The sequence below is a fragment of the Ceratosolen solmsi genome, unplaced genomic scaffold, assembly GCF_000503995.2.
Source record: "Ceratosolen solmsi marchali unplaced genomic scaffold, CerSol_1.0 scaffold61, whole genome shotgun sequence".
In the NCBI taxonomy this organism is placed as follows: domain Eukaryota; kingdom Metazoa; phylum Arthropoda; class Insecta; order Hymenoptera; family Agaonidae; genus Ceratosolen; species Ceratosolen solmsi.
This window is the reverse complement of record NW_011948435.1, coordinates 2,504,394-2,527,861: the sequence shown is the minus strand read 5'-3', so window position 1 is coordinate 2,527,861 and position 23,468 is coordinate 2,504,394. Positions and strand designations below refer to the sequence as shown.

General features: G+C 25.4%; 1 protein-coding gene across 1 annotated transcript in view; it reads left to right on the top strand.

The window, feature by feature from the left end:
- Positions 1-4,991: 4,991 nt before the first annotated feature.
- Positions 4,992-23,468, top strand: part of Pdfr (Pigment-dispersing factor receptor) — a 28,752-nt gene continuing 10,275 nt past the window's right edge. The window contains exons 1-6 of the mRNA XM_011503036.1: positions 4,992-5,190; positions 8,997-9,104; positions 17,950-18,116; positions 20,003-20,106; positions 20,658-20,802; positions 22,958-23,060. Of these exons, the coding sequence (XP_011501338.1) occupies positions 5,109-5,190; positions 8,997-9,104; positions 17,950-18,116; positions 20,003-20,106; positions 20,658-20,802; positions 22,958-23,060 (709 nt within the window). The 5' untranslated portion in view covers positions 4,992-5,108. The remainder of the gene's footprint in view (positions 5,191-8,996; positions 9,105-17,949; positions 18,117-20,002; positions 20,107-20,657; positions 20,803-22,957; positions 23,061-23,468) is intronic.

Below are 23,468 nucleotides of genomic sequence, written 5' to 3'. Positions count from 1 at the left end.
TCAGTAATACAAAAGTTTCACTCGTACGAACAATATTATACGTAAAGCGTTACTTCGATGTGTATTCGAATAAAAAACTTCGTTAAAAAAAAACAAATCAAATTGAAATTGTAAACAAATTAATTTTAAATTGACAATAAAAATACTTGCAAATATTTAATAGTGAATTATTTACTTTATGTTTTCATTTCATTTAACAATATATGCGTATATTTATATTATAATATTTATATTCATAACTGTAATTAAAATTTTTATTCACAAAAATCTATTAACCTTACAGATGCATAATAATTTTTCGTTGTACTATCAAAAAAAAGAAAAAAAAAACACAATTAACTATTGAATATACCTAAACACCACAATCAAGGACATTAATATGTGTGTGTGTGTGTGTGTGTGTGTGTGTGTGTGTGTATGCGTTTGTGTTTTTGAAGTCGTAGAAAAACATTATGATTAATTCAATAGCTCATTAAATTTTACTTTTTACATTCATTTAAAATGATGGGCAGTGTTGAATAGCAATGCATGACTCGCCTCGGATTACTAGTTAAACAACTTGTTTAAATGAATAAATAGCACAAATATTACAGTAGTTGAAGATGAAGTTTTCAATTCAAATATATGTAATGGAGTTTGCATTTAAAGCGAAGCGCATTGTACTTTGAGGTACTAAAGGAACTCATCATTTTTATTGCAGAAGGAAAGGTTAAAGAAGGAAATTGGTATTGGAATGAGCGGTAAAATGACAGTTTTTGAAAATAACGATATTAAAAGGTCTTAATAAGATCGCAGTACTAATTCGTTATTTATTTAACTTGATATATTTGCAATCTTATATGGAGTATATAATTTTTATTGGTATAAGCTACTCTAATATACCGATAAAATTTGTGTTTATGTAAATGAAATACGTACGCTTTAATCCTACTTCATACTTTAGCGTTATTTCATCGTTTATTTTTCGAATTATTTACTATTCGCTATTAAATTTTTATAATAAATAATTATTCTGAATGAAGTTTATTTAATTATTATCTATAGCATATATATGAAATGGCTATACGTACAATGAAATAAATGCTAAAATAAAAAATCCCTTATCTAATTTTCTTAAAAATAATATATGAAATAATAATCAATTTATTACAAATTTATGAAAAAAGGATTAATAATAAATTATTCATTCTTTCATAAAAATGAAAAGTAACACTTGTTTATTTGATTGTACATTAAATTATGCTAATGATTATTGTATATTATATAATGCATCTAATTTGTAATTTAATTGCGGCAATTAATATTAATATATCTGAATTATATCTGAAATTGACAGGTAAAATAAGTGATGAAACCAAATCCAAGCTCCTTTATATTCATTATAAAACTGCATACGTATCACTTACTTTACTATATAATTTAAACTTTACCAATGATAACAACAGATAACGGCTTCTTGAATTTTGGCAAAATGGTACTTTATAGGCCTTGGGAAATGAAATATTATAAAAAAAAAAAAAAAAAAAAAAAAAAAAAAAATCAATAATCTTATCGATAGCCATTGCATCATAATGCATTCTATATACTCTTTATATAAGTTTATATACCACTTCTCAATATGTTCGAATTACAAGTAAAATTGATGTAAATTTCATTCCACGTTTCACTCAATCAAACGGTATATATAATAAAAAAAAAAAGTACTTACGTTAGACAATTTCTTTTTTTAAAAAAAAAACTTAATTATTATTTAATTATTCTGACGAATCAGTTAAATTCAAAGATCGAAAATCAAAATATTATTTTATTTACTTTTCTTCAATTTCTATCCTTATGATTTTGTAGATAAAAATATATCTCGTAGCATATATTAAGGCAACAACAAGTTTGACAAAGTAAAAGAGACTCTTATTGAAACGAAAATCTTTTTAAAATAATTGAAAGTTCTAAGGTTATGATGTATGAAAAAAGTCTAAAAATAATGATTTCAAAATAGATATTTTAATTGTTATAATAAATGAACTATATAATAACATTTTATAATACGAAGATGGAGTAATGAAACTTGTGAAGCTTAATATAATATAATTCTAAATGATATAATTGTTGCAAAAGATATATATATATATATATATATATATATATATATATATAGTAGTCTATTTTTCTTATTTAATAAGAGAATTTGTCAATGTATCACGTATATATAAGTCTGTAAATTTTACAACTGCAAATGAACAAATTAAAAGTTGTAATGATAAACATTATCTTGCGCACAGTATACGAACTCCAAAACGTGATGCTATAAAAGAAAATACTGTGAGATTACACATGAAAAGTAGTAGAGAGGCGAGAAATGAGTGATAAGGTCTTATTCGAGGATAGTAGACAACATATGCGGGTCACAACACTCCAAAAGTACCTATACATGCATATAATTGAGTCCATCACATTGCATTTTCAAAGTTTCTACTGATTCGTTAAAATTTTTCTTACTGGTTACTTCGGTTCTGCTGATGAAATCTCGGTAACCATTCTTCTTTCTAGGAAATTACATTAAAGAAACTACTTCTGCTTACATTCTTAATTCGATAGAAACTCTATAATTTAATTGCTCTTACTATTACTAATTTGAAAGCTTAAATTTTCTTGTGAGAAACATTTGTAATTCTATTCTTATTTAATCATTTTTTTTTAATGACTGCCGATTATTATAGGACATATTTCCTTAAACTAGAGAATTATTATATAATTATATTAAATCGTGATTCTTCATCTTAAATTCAATAATATTAAATTGCATTATTTTTCTTTTTAAGTTTTTTTTTTTTTTTTAATAATACAATAATACTATATTTATATGCGAATAAAAATTCATGCCAATAAAAATTCATGAAGTTAATTGTGTTAGATCGATTTTCAAAAATGATGTAAGCTTTTATGCATACAAATTGATAATTAAAAAAAAAGAAAAAAAAAAGTATTGATTTAAATCTATGAAAAATACACATACCTAAATATGTAAATAAGATGATTTATTTAATATCGCATTGTTTCTGGTTTATTTGAATGATTAGTTATCTATAAAGAGAAGCAGTCTGTACTACATTTGATCGAGTAGAATGTCTCGAGAGTAAAAATAGATAATACAACTGCTATTTCATTCTCAACTGTAGACTTTTCTATTTGAATAAATGAAGGAGAAAGACCATATTATGGATAAGGAAGCAATCAGATTTGCATCAACGATCGTAAATCACATCCAATTTTTCTCATAAAAATTTCATCTCGAAAATCTCAATCCTCCATATATATATATATATATATATATATATTTTTTTTTTTTTAACGACATATTTGGATAGAAAAAAATATTTAAAAAAATATGCAATAATTTCTTATGTATTCAGGATAATTTAGTTAGATCGTAAGAAAAAGAATTTGAAATTTTAATGAAATATTAAACAATATCAATTTAAAGTTCATAATTTTTTAGAGAATAATGTCGCAAATATCTGCAATTCATAAATAATCATTGTTATTTGTTTTTAAATTAAACTATTCATAACTAATCGTAATTGTATTTCAATTATTTGTCGAGTGCTTTCAATTTTAATTCTCAATATTTGTTGTAGAATTAATTTACATTATGACTTCGATAAAATTCAATATTAAGTTGAATACGAAGTCTCTTGATTTCTTTAGATCATCTGTATGTAAAAGTAATAAATTACAAAAGACGTAAATATGAAAGAAATTAAAAATAAAATTCTAGAATATCATTTAATTGTTGAAATCAGGGAAAAAGAACAATTCAGAAAGTCAAGAAGTAAATATATTTAAGAATAGGTAGAATGGACTTTAAAATTTACATAGACAAATGTTTAATTCTTGTATCGAATTGGGTTGTAAGGAAACTAAACGAACTAATTATTTGTTTTAATAAGGAAATATAAATGGATATCAATTTTCATAAATCGTATTCTTTATTATTTTATAAATATATATTATAATAATTAAATTGTCAACCCAATTGAATTTGTCGCATGATCGATGGTTTAGAAGTATTTTTTTGTTGTTGTTGAAAATTCCTCCTTCCTAATGCTCAATGGGCTGATTCGTAATTCAATTGTTATTTCAATTAGATTATTAAATTAAATACGAATAAATAACGCTGATTTAATTCAAAGAAACTCTATAATATTAATGCTCGTTGCATCGCGCTGATCCTAAAAAAAAATAAAAAAAAAAAAAAAAATAATAAAAAAGAAAAGAAAAAATCGGTTTTACTTCTCGATTGAGTATCCATTGTTACATCTTGACATTTCAATACGAATTCGCTTATGCCTCTAAAATTCACATTCCTGCGAATGAATATTATTTGAAATAGATTTTTATCGAGAGGAGAATTCGAACGAGCGAAATAAAAGATAGTAAGAAATAGTTTTTCGTACAAAAAAGTCCTTGAATAATTTTCAGGGCAAAGTAAAGAAATCCATTGAGCAAGTGGGATGGAGAAAAAATCCTCTATGGTTAAAATGAGAAAGGTATGAGGCTTGAACGATGCTTGATCGTGTATCTAATTGCGAAAGCCAAGTATCCTAGTATCATAATAATATGATGCTATTATACAAAAATGAAGTATACGAAGGATTTAAGCATTAGTAATGTAAATTAAGCTGAAAAATTACAAATAAGTAGGCTCGCTGGGGCGCGGTTACGGCTGCTATTTAACGGCCTCTCACAAACAGCCAACGCGAAATTCCAGGCCAAGCCGTGGCCTATGATGCAATGGTCATCATAGGATGAGCTAAAGATCGAAAGCCCCGCTCATGCAGCGTCGAGGATCGAAGAGAAATAGGGTGGTGGCGAATGAAACACGTGGACGGATGAACGGTTGCGGGAAAGGAAGCTCCTTGGTGAGTTAGTCGAGTGCGGAAAGTGGCGAGTGGTGGGCAAGAGAGCCACTTATGATTGTGGTAGGTGAGGGTCGGGGTCGCTTTAACGACGACGGCATAACTGCAGAACCGGAAGCGAATATGTAGCGTTGGGCCGAGGTAGCCGGCGAAATGCTGCTGGCAATTGGGCGAGAGTGAGACTCCGCCGACATGGACTTTGCGGGCACGAGCGGAAATGGCACTCAGGTGCACTGTGAACTTCTACAGAGGAACTTCAATGCCCCTGAGAGCGGTAAGTTTTATCATCGGTTCTACTTTACGCTTCGGCAACAATGTCGATATAGAGAGCAAGTTGCTTAAACATATTTTTATACCCTCGAGTACTTGTAAAGTGTAGCGTACTAGAGATCGTCGGTACGCTGAAAGAAGCTGATGATGAGCTCGTATTGCGAATGGCGGTGATATAATTGTGATAAGTTTAAAAATTAATGCCGGATATGATAATGGATGTTCCAGATATTTTGTTCCGTACAGACCGTGTGATTAGAAATATCTTCTCCTTTATCAATCAACTCCAATGTGACATTGTGTATTACAGAAGATTCGTATAATATTCAGGCTTGTAATTAGATATTTTGTTATGATTTTATAGTGCGATAACGTATTACTGATATTGACAAGCTATTTAAATTATGCTTCTCTATTGCAAGAATTTGTATAATTATTATAATTACTTATCTATGCGCTATATATATATGTTTTATTGGTTGCCTAATTTTTAATTATAAAATAAATCGTACGATCATTAAAAATTAGCATCGGTTTTGGATAATTAATTTCTCACCAGTGGATTAAAAGTTTATGTTCCTGTTAGTATATAGAACGATAATAAAGTTATATTTACTGAAGTATATTGATTAATATTGATATTGATTAATTAGAGGAGACGAGATGACTTGGAATTAAACAATTAATAAAAATTACTCTCTTGTTATACAATTTGTGAGAAAACATAAATAAAAAGTACATATTAGCAATTAGACGGGGGAAACTTTTTTCAATTTCAAATGACAAATACGCTTATAGTAATTGAATTTAATGAAGCTAGCAAGAATCTTAAATTTAAGCAACAAAATCAAATCGAATAGTTAAATTTTTCTACTTATTATTATTATTACTATTATTATTATTATTATTATTTTTTTTTAATATCCTTTAATGTAAATATGCACATAATATTGTTTTAAACGCACTGTAACAATGTAGTTTTAAGGAACGTTGACAGATAAAACGAAAAGAATAATAAAATGTAAAAATATAGTTCAGCAATAAATAAAGATAAAAGAAGAAAAACAAATTTTACAACATGAGCTTTAAAGAGTTTTAAATGAATAAAGATGTTTCGATACAAATCTTATATGTTTAGTATTTCATGAAAAAGTTAAATATACCTTGTACTAATTACCTATTATTACCTATATGTACTTTTAGAAATTTATAATTTATTTAAATGTTTTCACATATAGAAAAATATCTAATTTGTCAAATATTGTTATTGAAAATTACTGTAAGGAGCTAAAGAAGCAAATTTTTTAAATCCGCACTATTACATTATCATATAACAATTCTTTTTACTGTGAATTATGTGAATTATAAAGAAATTTTTCAATTTAAACGAAGAAAATTTCTCTCTCTTCATCTCACTCTGTTTCACTTTCTTCTTATTTCCTTACCTTAATGTCTGTGTCACTCAGCATTCGCAGAGTCAGAAGAATATACTTTATGTCATGAGATACTTTTCAAAGTTCGTTGCACTTGCAAGTTACCACATCAAGTATCTCTGGCTCTATATCGTCCAAGAGGTAAGAACGACAGAATCAAATTCAAGTTCTAGAGACTACGGCTAAGGTGGGAGTTTTAGTGTTTAACGGCTGTAGAGAAGCATTGATAAAAAAAAAAAAAAAAAAAAAAAAAAAAAAAAAAAAAAAAAAGTATAAAATAGACTGGCCTGTTGGGAATTTCGGAAAAATCAAGTTATCGTTAGAATAGCCGAGGATAGTGGTGACAGTTACCTCACTATTGCCAGGAATAAAGCCTAAATGGCACAGCAGTTGTTCTGCTTGTTCCTCTCTCATTTTTAGTTTATATGTAACGTAACCAAAGCTTTACTAACTTTTGCTCTGCTTCGTTTAATTGAGCCCGTAGAGAGTCGCCTAGAATGCTCTATATACCCATTTTTCCAGCGCATTGATCATTCTCGGCAAGCTCGTCATCCTCGTCCTTCTTAATTACTAATTCAGAATATAACGATGCTTTCATTGTCAGTTTAAAAGTAAAAAATGCTTTTTGCACTTGACTCGTTTAATCAGCGTTAATGCATTAATACTTTGTTTAGTATAAGAAAAAAAAAGGCTTTATATCTTATATATGTAATGCCATGGCTTTTCCATTGGAATGAATAATTTTTTCAATTTATCAAAAAAAAAAAAAAAAAAAAAAAAAAAAAAAAAAAATTTACTAACCTTCGCTATTGTTGATTACGCACTCAGTCTCAGTCTCATCGAGGCTCCGCCCGTATAATCAAGTCGACTGACATCGATGCACCACCATAATACCATAATATGCTTAGACAGGAAGCGAAATTAATGGTTACATTATGTTGAAATTACGCGAAGAGGTCTAGGCGAGGCTGTCCAATGAATTTTGGCAATAATGTTCTATTCTTCACGAGCAATCGATCTAAAATACATGGATGATTGAGTGGAACTTTGTAAATGAAAAAAATCGTGCTAACCGGCAATGTCGTACATTTTCATGAAATCAATTTACCATTTGTAATAATTGCCTCTATCTTTTGCCATGTACTTGCTTAGTTTATATTGCCAAACTTGTTGGCATACATTGTATATGAAAGGAAGCGAACCATCTATTTGCATATTATCCCATATATCGACTATATGGGATATAATATATCCCTCTATAACTTTCTCATCTGTTAAAATATTTTTAACCGCAATCATAATTATAATATTTACAATTAATTGTTTCAATTTTTTTGCGTAAAATTTTAAAAGTATAACTATCCGATAAACGTATTAATAAATTTATAAGTAATATTATCGATATTATCAACATCGGCAAACGGATTTAAAACCATGGAAAATTAAAACACCGCACCAAATTGGTATTAAACTTAATTATTCCAGAAGTTTTTTATGATTCAGTGATTTTTCATTTATTGACAATTTTATTCGTAATTGAATCGGGGCTCAACGGCAATTGATATTGTAATCAATGAATAAATGGAAATGTTAAGGAAAGATAGGAAGAATGCAGACATATTCAGTCAAATTGCGAAAATCTAATAATTATTTAGGTAAAATGATCATATTTACTTTAATAATAACATAATAATAATAATAATAATAATAATAATAATAATAATAATTTGATACAACATAATAATAAATGTATATATTATGTATATTTTAGAGTAAACGATACAAAAATTTAACTATTATCAGCATCGACAAAGCACTTCATAACTTATCATTAACGATAATATTATTAAGCAATATAAAAAAAAAAAAAAAAAGAAGTATCTTTAAAATTTTCAATAGAAATTTTTATAAAAAGTGTATTATTATGCTAGAAAAGGAGCTGAAGTTTCAAATCAATTTGAGATCCTTTATAATTTTAATATAATTGAATTACATTTGACGAATCTTTAATAATATTTCTTTTTACTAATATAAAATTTATAAAATACAATGGAATAAAAAGTGGTAATAATTATTAATTATTATTATTAGAAAAATATATCTGTAATATTTTAATAAAAAAATAGTATGAAAATAAATGTCGAATTGTAGAAGGAAATTAAACGTTGAAAGTATAAAATACAAAATAGATATTTGACGAAATATGTTTGTTATAGTTTCACTTAATTTTCTTCATTTTTTAAATTCTTTACTAAATTATCCAATGCATCGACAAAATATTATTAAAATTTTTAAAATGTACGCATAACACCAGGTTATGTATATACATAAAACTGTATATTTATGAATTTCATTAATAGAATCGTTAATTCTACAGAAATCTGGTGCAATTGGGCATGGGATTCTATTCTCTGTTGGCCTCCTACAAAAGCATCAACAGTAACAAAATTAAGATGTCCCTTGGCGAATGGAATCGATACAAGAAGTAAGTGATATCGTAAAATAATCACGAATAATTCTATGATGAATAATCATTTGATTCGACCATAAAATCTACATTCTAGCCAACGGAAAATAATAAATTCATATATCGTAGTTTTGCGTAATATCGTTTCTATATGTTTTACCAATTTTAAAAGAGCAATTAGACAAGATTGAAGCTTATAACTTTCGAATTATCATGTTTATCAACGATAGAATGACAATAAAGACAATAAAAACTTATAATTAAGTGTCGTAGTAATAAAATATTTCGGATAAATCTTAGTAATAAATAGTTATATTTACTACAAATATATTGTTTGTTTAAGTTCATTCAAATTAATCAAATATGGTAGGTGGTTAAATCATTTTAGATATATTATTTTTATAATATGTGTATAAAAATAAATATATAAATAAATAAATAAATATATATATATATATATATAAGTTGTATTAAGTTGTATTTAAGTTTTAAATATTTTTACATTTTAATTTTTGTATAGTTCATTCTTGCAATGTATTTTCGTATATTTTTGAATTTTTAGATATTGAAATTGTTTTCGTTTTTTTTTTTTTTTTTTTTTTTTTTTTTTTTTTTTTTTTTTTTTTTAATCTAACTCATCAATTCTGTATCGTTTTGAATAGAATTATACATACAAATCCACACACGAATTGTTTTCAATGACAAGTAAAATGTCAGAGACAAATTCTTATCCCGATTAAAATATATACAGGTATGTAAATATTAGAAAAATTACATTTTAATAAAACGCAACTGTGAAATATTCAGTGAAATATCTCTTTTATATATCATTGATGTTATAATGTCTGAATAACTCTAATTATGCATTTTTTAATATTCTAGACTGTAAGTGTATGCTAGTACAATTACAGGTAAAAAATTAAAAAATTGTAAAAAATCTAATGATAATTTTCGCTTTGAAACATAATTAAACTAAAAAATTTTATTTAGTTTTTCACATCAATATCATCAAGTGATATCGAATGAATTTAAATAGTCTATTATTTATCTAAATATTTGTTTAATGCAATACTAATTGGATATACAATTTGCATAGTATTTAAATTTATTATATTTTCATCGATTAAAGCTACTTTGTGGCGTTTTTGATTTCCCATCCCACACGATTACAATAATTATATCATATATGAACAAAATAAATATTTAAAATACATAAAATGTAGTGCATGCTTTATTACTATATCAAAATCAATAATCAACATGAATTTGTTTTAAAAGATGTTATGATTTTATTTATGTAATAAATAAATCGAAAATAAGCATCTCGATTAATATGAACGTTATCATTAATTTATAAAAATCATAAATAATAAAATGAAAATCTATTAATAAATTGTACAAAAGAAGTTGTAATGTAAATTAAATATACATTTATCTGTTTAGCTTATATTTTTTTTTAATAATTAAAACTTTCAATGTGTCTAATGCGGATAATAAATTTGTGGAAACGTGAAAAATTGTATAAAATAACAAAGAGATTTTACATTATGCATTCGTGTAATAAGTATATCCTTGCGATATTCATTATTCAGTTTAGATTTATGTTATGGGATTAAAAATGAAACGAAAAGGAAACATTAAAATTAGGTTGATTTACTTTAAATTATTGTAGAATATCTTTAATTTTATATTCTTTTTATAAACTGCATGGAAAACAGAGCAACATTTATTATAACAATGAGATGAGAATTGTGAAAATAAATAAATTGTACTTTAAAATAAAAAAAAAAAAATAAAATAAAAAAATGTTTTCACTTGAAGCATTGAATTGAATTGAATGTATTAGTAACAACAATAGCAACAACAACAATAATAATAATAATAATAATAATAATAATAATAATAATAATAATATTATTATTATTATTATTATTATTATTATTATTATTATTATTATTATTATTATTATTATTATTATTATTATCATCGTTGTTGTTGTTGTTAAGCGTTTAATTTTCCTTAGTACGTGAAATGAAATCTCGGTTGTCATAAGGAATAATTAACTCGTTTTGTGTAAATATAGATATATCTTCTTTTAACGACAAAGTCCTATATAATGTTTGTTTAATACAATAAAAGAGACTGGAGATGTCTACATTCAATATGATACTCCCTCTGGACATGGACAGTGTCGCTTAATTTATATTTCAAACATTATTTGCTTAATAGCAAGCAGCCTTTGCTCTCATTTTTCCACACATTTGAAGTTTCTTCATTTTTATTGTTTTATTGTAATCTATTACATTTAATATTCCTACTATAAATACTGAGAATTATATTATAATTTTGTGAAATTGAAATTTCAACAAATTTTTGAAACAATAAAAGTTTTAACAATTAATGAATATACGTACGGGAGAACATAAATTGTGAATGTAATGGAATATCCAATTTCACTTTTACTTATATTCCCACATATTAACATAACATTGTCAGACATAAAAACAATTTTATTAGATAAAATTCTAAATTAATCTTTATAAGATCGTTCATAGTCACATTGCATTGCAAACGTATATAATAAAAGTTTTAAAAAATCTTTATTAACATTAAACAATATTGATCATAAAAACACGTTACATGATTTATTTCAGTGTTGGTTTTTAATTGCGTATGTTACGGCACGAATTGGATGATATAATTTTTTCTGATATAACTTTCATTTCATTTGATATATTATTTTGGTGATCTCGAGTTGACTATCTTTGTCTTTCTCTGCTTCCGTCCTCCCTTCATTCGGAAGCCCACATCTCGCGCGAACAAAATGGAAATTAGGGCACAGTTTTGTAGTAACAGAAGTGTATATATGTAATATACATTTTCACATTCTGCATGGCAAGTTTTTTTTTTGTTCATTATTTTTTTCATATTATTCTTCAGTCTCTCTTTTTTTTTTTTTTTTTTTTAGTATATAAAAGTTATATATTCTCTCAAATAGATTATGTTAAACATTGTTAAAATTAATTTACAAATTATGCAATATGTGATTTATAGGGATATAAGCGTCTCTTCTGTACTCTGTAAGCATCTATATCTATGTCCTTTATTAAAATAAAACGTATATGCATGGACTAATTCATATACACACTGAATCTGGATAAAAATAAATTGGGATTCCGAGTGAAAAAGAAATTTACATGACCATCTATATTCGCGTTAGCGCATGAAAAATCAACTCGGTGTGAAAATCAGCTGCGCCTCAGTAACTTCAAATCTCATCGATAGGATCGCTAGGATCGACACCAAATCTCTGAAAATTTACTGTATAAACTTACAATATATGTGGTTGACCTAAATGCAAATTTATCGAATCGTACGTGTGACTTTTACACTCTCAAGGTTTTCACGCGATATTATATTTAGCATCACTAATTCATATCATGATTTCACATACAATAATCTGCTGTAATATATCATTTTCAGTATAAGATGTGAAGATAAATAATATACAAGTGATTTCTCGATCATATAATACGAAATCTGAGGTATTATAAAAAAAAAAAAAAAGAAAAAAGAATCTATTTAAATGCACTTGTCATACATTATGAAAATAAATCTTTTTTAATTATTATACATAAATTAAAAAGACTTGTAAACGTCGATTAGTCATTTCTTAATTTTATTAAAATTTTTTTTATAAAAGTAGAATTATTTATGTTCCTAAATTCCTTGAAAACTGTAGCTTAATAATCATTTTCTTTTTCATTGTTTGTAGTCAAATTAATAATTAAGCAAATTTAGTATATTAAGAAAACTATTTTAAATTATTTATCAATTTAAAAAATAATTTTCAAAATTATTAATGCGTATATTCATAAATGATCATCACTATCATTTATATTATATGTATTATAATTAGTATATTTTGAATTGTTTTTTTGATACAATGAGATTATTTGTAAGATTTATTAAAAAAAAAAAAATAATACTTATTATCAATCGTGCACTTACCTATAATCAAAGTATTATATTTATTTTTTTTTTGTTGTAATTATTAACATTACAATTATATAAATTCCATTTTTAATTTTCATATTCGATTAAATTATTTTATTAAATAATCGGTCCATTAAATTATTCAATAGAGTATGTGCTATGAAATTCATTTCATCATAATAAATTCATTAAAAAAATTTTTAGTATACGGAATAGTAAAATTTAATAATATATGGATTCGTAAAATTATTAAATATTATGTGTGAATAATCTGTGTATCACCTCGTTATTTTGGCAATATGAATTCAAATTAATTTTTTTTTTTTCATTATTCATGGATGTTTCATATATTGTTTTTTTTTTTTTTTTTTTTTTATAAATTCCTCGGACTACAATTTACATGTTTCTAATCTAATTTACGTAAAAACATTGAAGAATATATTCGTCATTAAATTCTTTTCAATATTGTCTTAATTTCTTGTTTAATTTATTTAATAATTGTTTTATAATCGTCAATTAAAAAGCTCGATACAGTATTATAAAAGCTATATTAAAATTTTGTCTGTCCATTCAGTATAGAATAAAGTACATACATTAGAAATTTACTGTTCTACTCTGGTAAACCCATTTCGAAAGTACTAGCAATTTCGCCTTAATCACTTTAATAAATAAATTGAAAGTAAGTGAGATAATTTTTTTTTTATATTGATTTATGATACATAACCACGTAATATATATCAAAATATAGAGTAATATTTTAGTTTTAATAGCTTAATGAATTTCTTTTTTACTTTATAACTAATAAATTCTTATAGTCATCATGTAGTTAAAATTAATTATTTAACCTGATGTACTTTAATAATATAATGTTTATAACAAAATCAACCATAAATTGTAATTTAGCTAAGATTTATGAAATCTATCAAAAAAAAAGTCTTATAAACTTTATAAAACATTTTATAAAAAAGTTTTTTATTAAAATTTCGTAAGAATATGTGTAGTTCAATCGATATCCAATCACAGAGCGATTTATACGGATACATTAATTATTATTCAGTAATATAATTTTTAATTTAAAAGTATTTGTAACTGAAATATAAAAGAAAAATAAATAAGGGAGACAGTAAATCTGATTCGTTAATAATTTCGATCCCTATTTTTCAACGAAATATTTTTTTTTAACCATAGTAGAATCAATACTAAATAAAAAAAAAAAAAAAAAAAACTATTCGCAAAAATAAATTCGTACGTTAAAAAATATTATACATTTAAATCATTATATCAATGTATTAGAATTTGATAAAAATTATTTTTGTCTATTACATTGTGAAATATTAAGTACAGAATCAAGTTTTAATTTTAGCATAATATAACATTAATCAACGTTTATGTATTAATCCGGAAAACCATAATTATATTTTATTTATCAGTAAATAAAAATTCCTATAAAATACTTAATATCTATAATTTAGATTAATTGAAAGAACAATTAAATTTATTTTGGGATGACACAAAATAAATTTTATGTATTTTATAAATGCTTGTTATCGATAATAATTAATATAAGCGTAGAACGTGCAAGTGGAAATATATTGTTAGATTATGAATGGCATTCTCATTCACTGGTATATTTATAATTAAATTTAATAATTATTATTTAATGGATATTTAAGTTGTTTTAATCATTGCATTACAATTCTTAGTCTGTTCTAACAAGTTATTATTTATTGTTTATTATGATATATATGATTGTTTGCATTCAGATAATATAAACTAACTGTATAAAATGAGATTACATCAATTTTTTTTTACATTTAATTTATCCATTTTAAAATTAAAAATACGTTTCCCGTCTATAATGTGTGTATATATTTTTTCACAATGGTATTTTATTTTTAACAATATAATTTTTATATTATATTTTTTACTAAATAATTTAAGAATGGAAAGATATTGTAAAGTATTAATACAACTAAACCGTTTCTAATTATTTCTTACAGAATAGATGATAATTAAACATGTAACATATCAGAGATGACGTAATGCAGATGTACTAGATTGCAATGAATTGTTGTTGCAATGAATGTAATTGCATGCTCAGCCAAGTGAAATTATTTCTGCAAATGCTGCAAACTTGGATACAGCTTAGCTTAGTTTGTCTTTGAACTTTTTTGAAATAAAAGATAAAATCTAAAGAAGTAGCCAATAGATCAGTTAGCCGGTCTTTTTTTTTTTCTTTCTTATCCCTATTTATGCGACAAAATGCTTACTACATCTTAATTATATTTGTAATTTATTAAATATCCATTTAATAAATAGGAATGAATATAAGCTGTATGTCTCACTGTACAAAACAACTAGCTGAAGATAATTTGTCCATAAAGCATAACAAAGCTCAAAAGCTCCAAGCAACGATAAATGGTTAAGTGGGATGTCATACAGAATGGCGCGTTATACAATTGATAAATGGGAGTTAAAGGTTAATGATCCCTGCCCAGGCACCCTTGTAAGGAAATAAAAAGCTCATCTCATTGTGTATTTGCACACACGCACACACATATATTTATATATAATATTTTCAATTTATTGCAAAATGATTAATGATCGCATGCAACGATTTAGATGTAAAGAAATGTTAGTTATAATTGTGGTGAAATATTGAGACATTTAACTGTTTTATTTCTATAATAATGAATTACAAAGAAATAAAATATGAAAAAATTACGAAATATATTAATCGAAAGAATAAAGAAAAACAAATTAAATAAAAACTACAATATTGCAATAGTAAGAAAATATTCCAAATATAAACTAAAGTTTACCTTATGGTAATCGTTGCTAACATTGAATTCGTATAACAACTTGATGTTTTATCTGAGATTTTTATATGTAATTTTAATATTAAATTAAATTAACATTTTTATATTTTTATATCCCCCCCCTCTCTCTCTCTCTCTCTCTCTCTATATATATATATATGTCTCTCTCTCTCTATCGATCTATCTATATATATATATATATATATATATATATATCTCATTAGTTATTGCCTATTCAGTGCTTGAATCCATTATATTTTTTAAGATTTGCATCAAACTCTTTTTTTTCTATTTATTTGCTATTAGATATTTATATCTTTTTAAATACTTTGTTCTATAATTTCTGATATTTATATATTTTATCAATTCTTTATTGCTCGATCTAATTTGAATGAATTTGAAAATAATAAAAATTATAATTGAATGGATCTCAGTCTTTTTTATTTAATTATTAAATAATTTTTAATATTATACGAGTTGTATGTAAGGATAATTATATTATTCTTTATATTCCGTATAATGTCGTTTGAAGAAGATGTAAATTCTGAAACGCTCATTCAAAATTATAAAATTTTAATTTGTCGAAATAATTTATATTACAAATCTAAAAGTTTCTGATTTTTCAGTAATATTTCATAGTTTTCCATTGCATTTTCATCAAATTATAAAAATAAATGATATTATATATTCATGATATTATATAATCAAGTAAAATAAATTTTATTTATTATATACGATATATTACTCAACATATAGGATTGCAAGTTGTACTTAAACATAAATTAAATATTTTTACAATATTTTCACGCAACTCTTTAATGTAGGAAAACAACGATATATAAAAATTAAATGTACTAAATGTTACTTACGATCGTTTAGTTTTCTTATTTCAATCTGTTAATCTAGACAATTTGCATTTTACCGTATGTAACTTTACCCAACATTCGTTTTTTATTTATTTAAATATTTCCCTTATAAGAATTCTTTTATCCTTATATTATTAATCACATAAAAATTTATAACGAAAATTACTTATCAATTGTATACAGAATTTTATAAAGAAATTTTTCTCGCATTACTAAACATTACACAAATTATTTTTCAACCAATACGTTAAACACAACATATTATTCTTATTTCACATTAAAAATATTTTCTCTATAATTCTAATGACAATTTCAATATCAAACTCAATATCCACAAAGGGTTATTGCAAAAAGTCGACAGGCATTAATTGCACGGGCGGACACATTAAACTCAAGGGCTCAGTGGAGCGAGGATTGCCAATTTCGCGCTGACTCGGTCAGTCGAGTCACTGCAAAGGGATCCGTACGAGACGGTGACTGCCAGGAAGTCTCGCCACTCTCGCCACGAGCACGATCACGAGGTCGATTTCTCGTACCTCCGTCCCATCCCCGTACAGCTCTTGGCTATTCGAGATCCCGACAATAAGTACAACCAACGTTCCAGCCCAACTTTCACGGACTCAATACCGGAAATATCCTAACGCAGTCGTAATCCCTTCCTACGAGTCCGGATGCCGTCGATTCCGAGACATCCGCTAATCACCGACAGCCACGAGAATGTCACCAAACTAATAATAATTAATGAATAATTAATTTTAGGCAATTCTCAATTTATACATCTATCGGAATATAATTTTACGGTATATATTTGTGTATTGACGTTGGCAAAATAATTACTCAATTTTTCCGATTTTGACATTTAATTGTCATTTACATTGTGATTTCAATATTCGTGATATTAACGTTAATTATTTATTTGTCATTGCTTTAAAAACTCTTGAAATAATAAGAGTATAGGAAAAGTTTATTATGATTTTATTCTCCACGATGTTCAACCATTAAAATAATATTTTTTACAAATATCTTGTATTTTGCAAAAAATTCGGCTAACGAGGATCCGAAGCTTTTAATAAAATAGATTTCTGGACAAACTTGTGGGCAGAATATAAATAGTTGTATTATTGTACGGCATACGGATACAATTGTACATATTGCAATTAATTGTATCATTTTTTGGTGCAGAGTTCGTAGAAAAGCACTGCGACGAAGATGGGCAATGGGAAGGCCGATCCGGTACTCCAGGCGATCGTGATTCGCCCAATGGATGGACTAACTACACCCCCTGCTTCACTCCTGAAATGCTACTCCTTATTAGAAAACTTTACACAGGCAGCGAAGATCTTGCTAAGGTATTTGTAATGTATGAACATAAGCACATTTATCGATTAAATCACATTATGAAACTTTATTATTAATATATTGCCTTATAAGTGGTAGCTTTAAAACATTCAAAATTTCATCCAAAACTCGGATTTTCGACTTATTTATTATATCTCTGTTTGATGTCATTGAAAATGAAATAGTCTAAATTATCAACTGGATATAAAATTGTTACATAAATAGTTATAGTGAAATAATAGATCCGACAATGTATAATAATAATCATCATAAATTACATTTTCTTCAATGTTTGCAATTTTTATAGGGAAAAGAAGATAAAGCGTTTTTTTTTTACTTCAAGTTCATTTAAAAATTTAATTTCTATTTAGTAACTGCGTTATAGTACGATTTAGTAATACACATACAACGAATTCCTAAAATTGTAATATATTACATGAAATTTTTGTGAATTAATTAACGTCGTAAGGCTTTTTATTCTTTTCTATGTTCAAATTGTAATTAATAACATTAAATTACATCTAATACTAAAACGTCTAATATTACTAATTTGAAGATAATCGATGTTAATTCAAATGAAAATTAAATATATAAATACAGATTTTAATAAAAACTTCAGTCTTATTATACATTAATATAAATTATACGTTTATTAACCTACGGATCTTAATAATGTATAAACGATGTTCAGATTTTTTAACAAACTAAAATAATAATAATAAACAAAATTTATAACAAAAATTAAAAATAAGCTATATATATTGAATTGAATTATATATCAAATTATAAATCATTATCAACACTAATGTATCATATACAATTAGCATTAATTTAATTGAAATGTAGTAATGCGTGCGAATAACAGTAGATAATTGATCCTACTGGATACTAGATCTACGACTAATCGCATCAGCAGCGAGAGGAGTATTAAAATATCGCAGCATTGCATTTCTCTGCAAAATGATTTTACTACAAATCTTTTTACATTACTTTTTACTACAAATCTAAATAAGGAATTTTATAAAAAACATTTACATGAGCAACATTGTACATTTTACATTAGCAAATGTCAATACGAAATTATGAAATAGACGCGCAGAAAAGTATATCTTCGATTCGATTGTCTAGTAAGAAGGAAAAAACATGCACACACATGCAAACATGCACACGCGTATTTATATATATATATATATATATATATATATATATATATATAAACGTATGGAAGGACAATTTTAAACAATGGCAGGTGAAATATAAGATTTCAAGTTTTCAAATATGATATACACATTGCTTGTGTCGTGCATATATATATATATATATATCTATATATATACGCTAATACTTTATTATTATAGTTTTATTTCAACACATTTGTCGGTGGAGCAAAAATTATTAAAAACGACTTCCTTAAAAGTATTTGTATGGTACATATTTAAATATTTTCGATATTATTAGAGAATATATAGATAATAATTATCAATTACATGGAAATAATATGTTAAACTCATACTTTCTTACATTACAATTTTACTAAACAATTAAAATTACCGAGAGTTTGCTGTTTTAAAAAAAATTTTTCAACTCAAGATTAACAATATGTACTTTTATCTTTATCTAATCCATATTATCAATAACATCCATCGTATTTTTACTTATAATTTCTTTCAAAATATAAACAATATTTTATATTGACTAGGTAATAGAAAAATTACCATAATGTTTTAATTTTTTCTCTTTAAATTTTGTACATTGCATATTTACTTTGATAAACACAGGGCTGAATCAACTCGAATGTTTATTCAGAGCACGGCTGAGAGACTCAAAATATAAATAATAATTTATTTTAGAAGGTTCCATGTCTTTAATATGTTGAAGTTGCCATCTTTGAATTCAGGTCAGATTGGATATTGCTGCGAAAACGCGATATTTGGAATTTGTTGGATTGAGTGTATCCTTGACGGCATTATTAATTTCTTTATCAATCTTCTGTCGATTTAGGTATTTATATACTATAATACAAATTAACATTAATATGCATAATTATATGTATTTAATACAATGTAAATATTAATTTTCTTATTTGCTTCCTAGCAATTAAAATTTATTTTTATTTTCATTCATATAATTATAAAAGCCAATAAACATAAATTGTTAAGTATACGACTAGTATGACTGTGATCTTAAATCACATATCTGTTTATTATATTTTTCATTATTTAGATTACGATTGGAATAACATTATAAAGAAAATTATTTGAATGCCTATGTATATTAAAATAAAATAAACCAAAAAAAAAAAACTTATCGATAGATAATCTTATTTGTATAAACGTCGAAATTAATTGACGACATAGGCATTAGCGATAGTGAGATCTTTATACATATTTATGAAATCAAGTCTGCATGTTGTTGTAAGAGTAAGAGTAACCGAAGTATATTTTATTCTAGAATATTAGACTCCTTGGATTATGTAAGCTTGATCATAAAATATGAAAACTTTGTAATTTTTTAATGGATTTTGATAAACAATGTGGGAAATCTATTTACAGATCACTGAGAAATACTCGGACTCGAATTCACAAAAATCTTTTCGTTGCCATGGTGATTCAAGTCGTTATAAGATTGACACTATACATTGATCAAGCGCTTTTCGAATCCAAGACTCACGGCTTTCAACATGGTATTCAAAACACTGTAAGTACTACCTATTTTATCACTTTTATCTCATTTTTATCGTTTAATTTTTCATACTAATTTATGCATACGATATTTAAATCTAAGAAACAGAATTATTAAAAATCATATGATATTGTACATTAGAAACGTAAAAAGTATTACAAAAAGTACTGAAAATGCAAACTAAAATTAACATAACAATTTATGATATATTTATTTGTAATTTCGACTCCACTGTAGGAGATAGTTTGATCTAATATTCAACGAATATCTAAACAATTGCTTGCAATACAAATATTTTATAATATAAATAAAGTATTTTAAAAATTCTATTAACAATTGCCACGGTAATGGAAAGATCAAATTCCTTTGGGTCAAACGAGAGAGGTAAAAAAATTTGGCTGAATAACAAGATAATTTATAATCCAAATGTAGCATATATCGAAATAAATTTCCATTGAAAATTGAAAAAAAAAAAAAAAAAAAAAAAAAAAAAAAAAAAAAAAAAAAGAAAGAAAGAAAAAACGAAGGAAAACATAAAAATTTTAGTTCGGGAGTTTGGCAAAATTTCTGAAATAAAAAAATGCACAACAAATTATTGAAATTTTTAGAGAAATACTAGAAACAATCCAACCTGAAATTAGATCTCAATATAGAAGTTGGAAACATGCTTTTCCAAATAAAAACGACTTTTCTTATATACCATAAATATTTTCAGTCACATATCACAGAATTCTGTTTCATATTATTTGCATATTGACACACCCAATATCTCTGAATATCTAAAATCCATCAATGTTTAATTTCTATCACTTTTGAAGTATCAAAAAACAATTATATCAAAACTCTTAATTTTAATTACATTACGTTGCAAGTACTGATTTACCATTATCTCCTGTATTGTAAAAGATTTTTAATTTTCTAGAAAAAACATGCATACGATGAATAACAAATATTTTTGTTTTATTTAACTTGTACGTTTTAACTAAAATTCTCGTCTCTTGTTCGATCGAGAATTCAATTAATGTACGTTACGCAAATAAACCACTATCTTATTATTATCTAAAAGACTTAGCATAAAATATATGTAAAATAACATTATATTAAATAATATTACAATCGCTAAATTTTTATTTCCTGGCTAATTTTAAATGGCGGAGATAGGATAATAGGCGAGATGCTTAAATTTGCTATTCGGAGATTATTCTTGTAGATGAAAAAAAATTCCATCTGCAAACGAGCATTTTCAAATCACGAAAGGCTTACGGCAAACGATGAATATTATAAAATAATTTTTATTCCTTTAATTCCTTTATGTATTACGACATATTAAAAAGCATAGCGATTATAAAATATTCTGAAAATAAAGATATTATGTGTAAAAATGTAGTGAAGTGTATTGCTGTACATCATGCTGTACTGAACATGGAGTCGAAGATCAAAGATAGTAAACAGATAATTTGTTTGATTAATGAAAAGTGATGTGAAAGCGATGTAAAAGGGGGCCGAGAAGCACGAAGAAATTACGATCGATTATTGTGAAGAAAAAAAAAGTAGGCAAGCATAGAGGAGCTAGTTTTTCAAAAACTTGACAATCACTACTCGACTTATTTATTCCATCCTCTTCTCATTCAACGCGTATCAAGATTTCTCAAGAAAACGGTCTATGCATTCATAAAAAAAAAAAAAAAAAAAAAAAAAAAAAAAAAAAAAAAACTTATATAGCTATTCGAAAAACATGTAAATGCACAGAAATTTCGATAAAATATGTACTTGCGCTTATAATATTTTATCAGATATTTTCAAATAAAAATTTTGTTTATCCATTAAAGTTTCATAAAGTTTTCAGAGCCATAACAGTGATAAACTTTATTATCCTCTCATATTTTATTTAATAAAAAAAAAAAAAAAAAAAAAAAAAAAAAAATGGAAATTGTAATAAATATGTAAGTCAGTATTATCGAAGAAGGAAAAATATTATTATTCTTAGAAAATTAATATTAAGAATTGAACGCGTTGGCCGTAATGTCATTTAAAATGTTTAAAAAGCGAAAATTCGTAACAGCACAGTTCAACTTTCGTTCTCAAGCTTATAAAATATATAATTAAATGTATTAAGATGCGAGACGCAATAATAAATATCCTTTCAAATAACAAGGAAATAATATTTCAGCCTGTCCTATGTGAAGCAAGTTATGTTTTTCTTGAATACGCTAGAACGGCCATGTTTATGTGGATGTTTATCGAAGGTCTTTTTCTACATAATATGATAACAGGTGAGAGAAAATGATTCCCATTTAATGACTTAAATAAATAAATACTGAAATACAGTATTAACATTAAATTATCCTTGAAATCAATAATTATTTTATCTTATTTTAAATAGAATTTACATTACTTTTATTTATTTGGAAATGTGTAGCACACGATACGAAAATTTCTACCATTAAAATCATTAAAATACTTTACAGAATTTACTTTAATCGATGATTGAAATTGTCATTCTACGTGTGCTCAGATTTCCCATCACACTGTGCCAAACTTTTAAGAAATCTGTACATTTAGATGAACAGATATATTATGGTTATTAGACTCGCTAACCTCACGAGTATTAACACTATGATAAGTTTCATAAAAGTATGTATTTTATGAATAAACAATAACAATATATATTTTTTTTTATT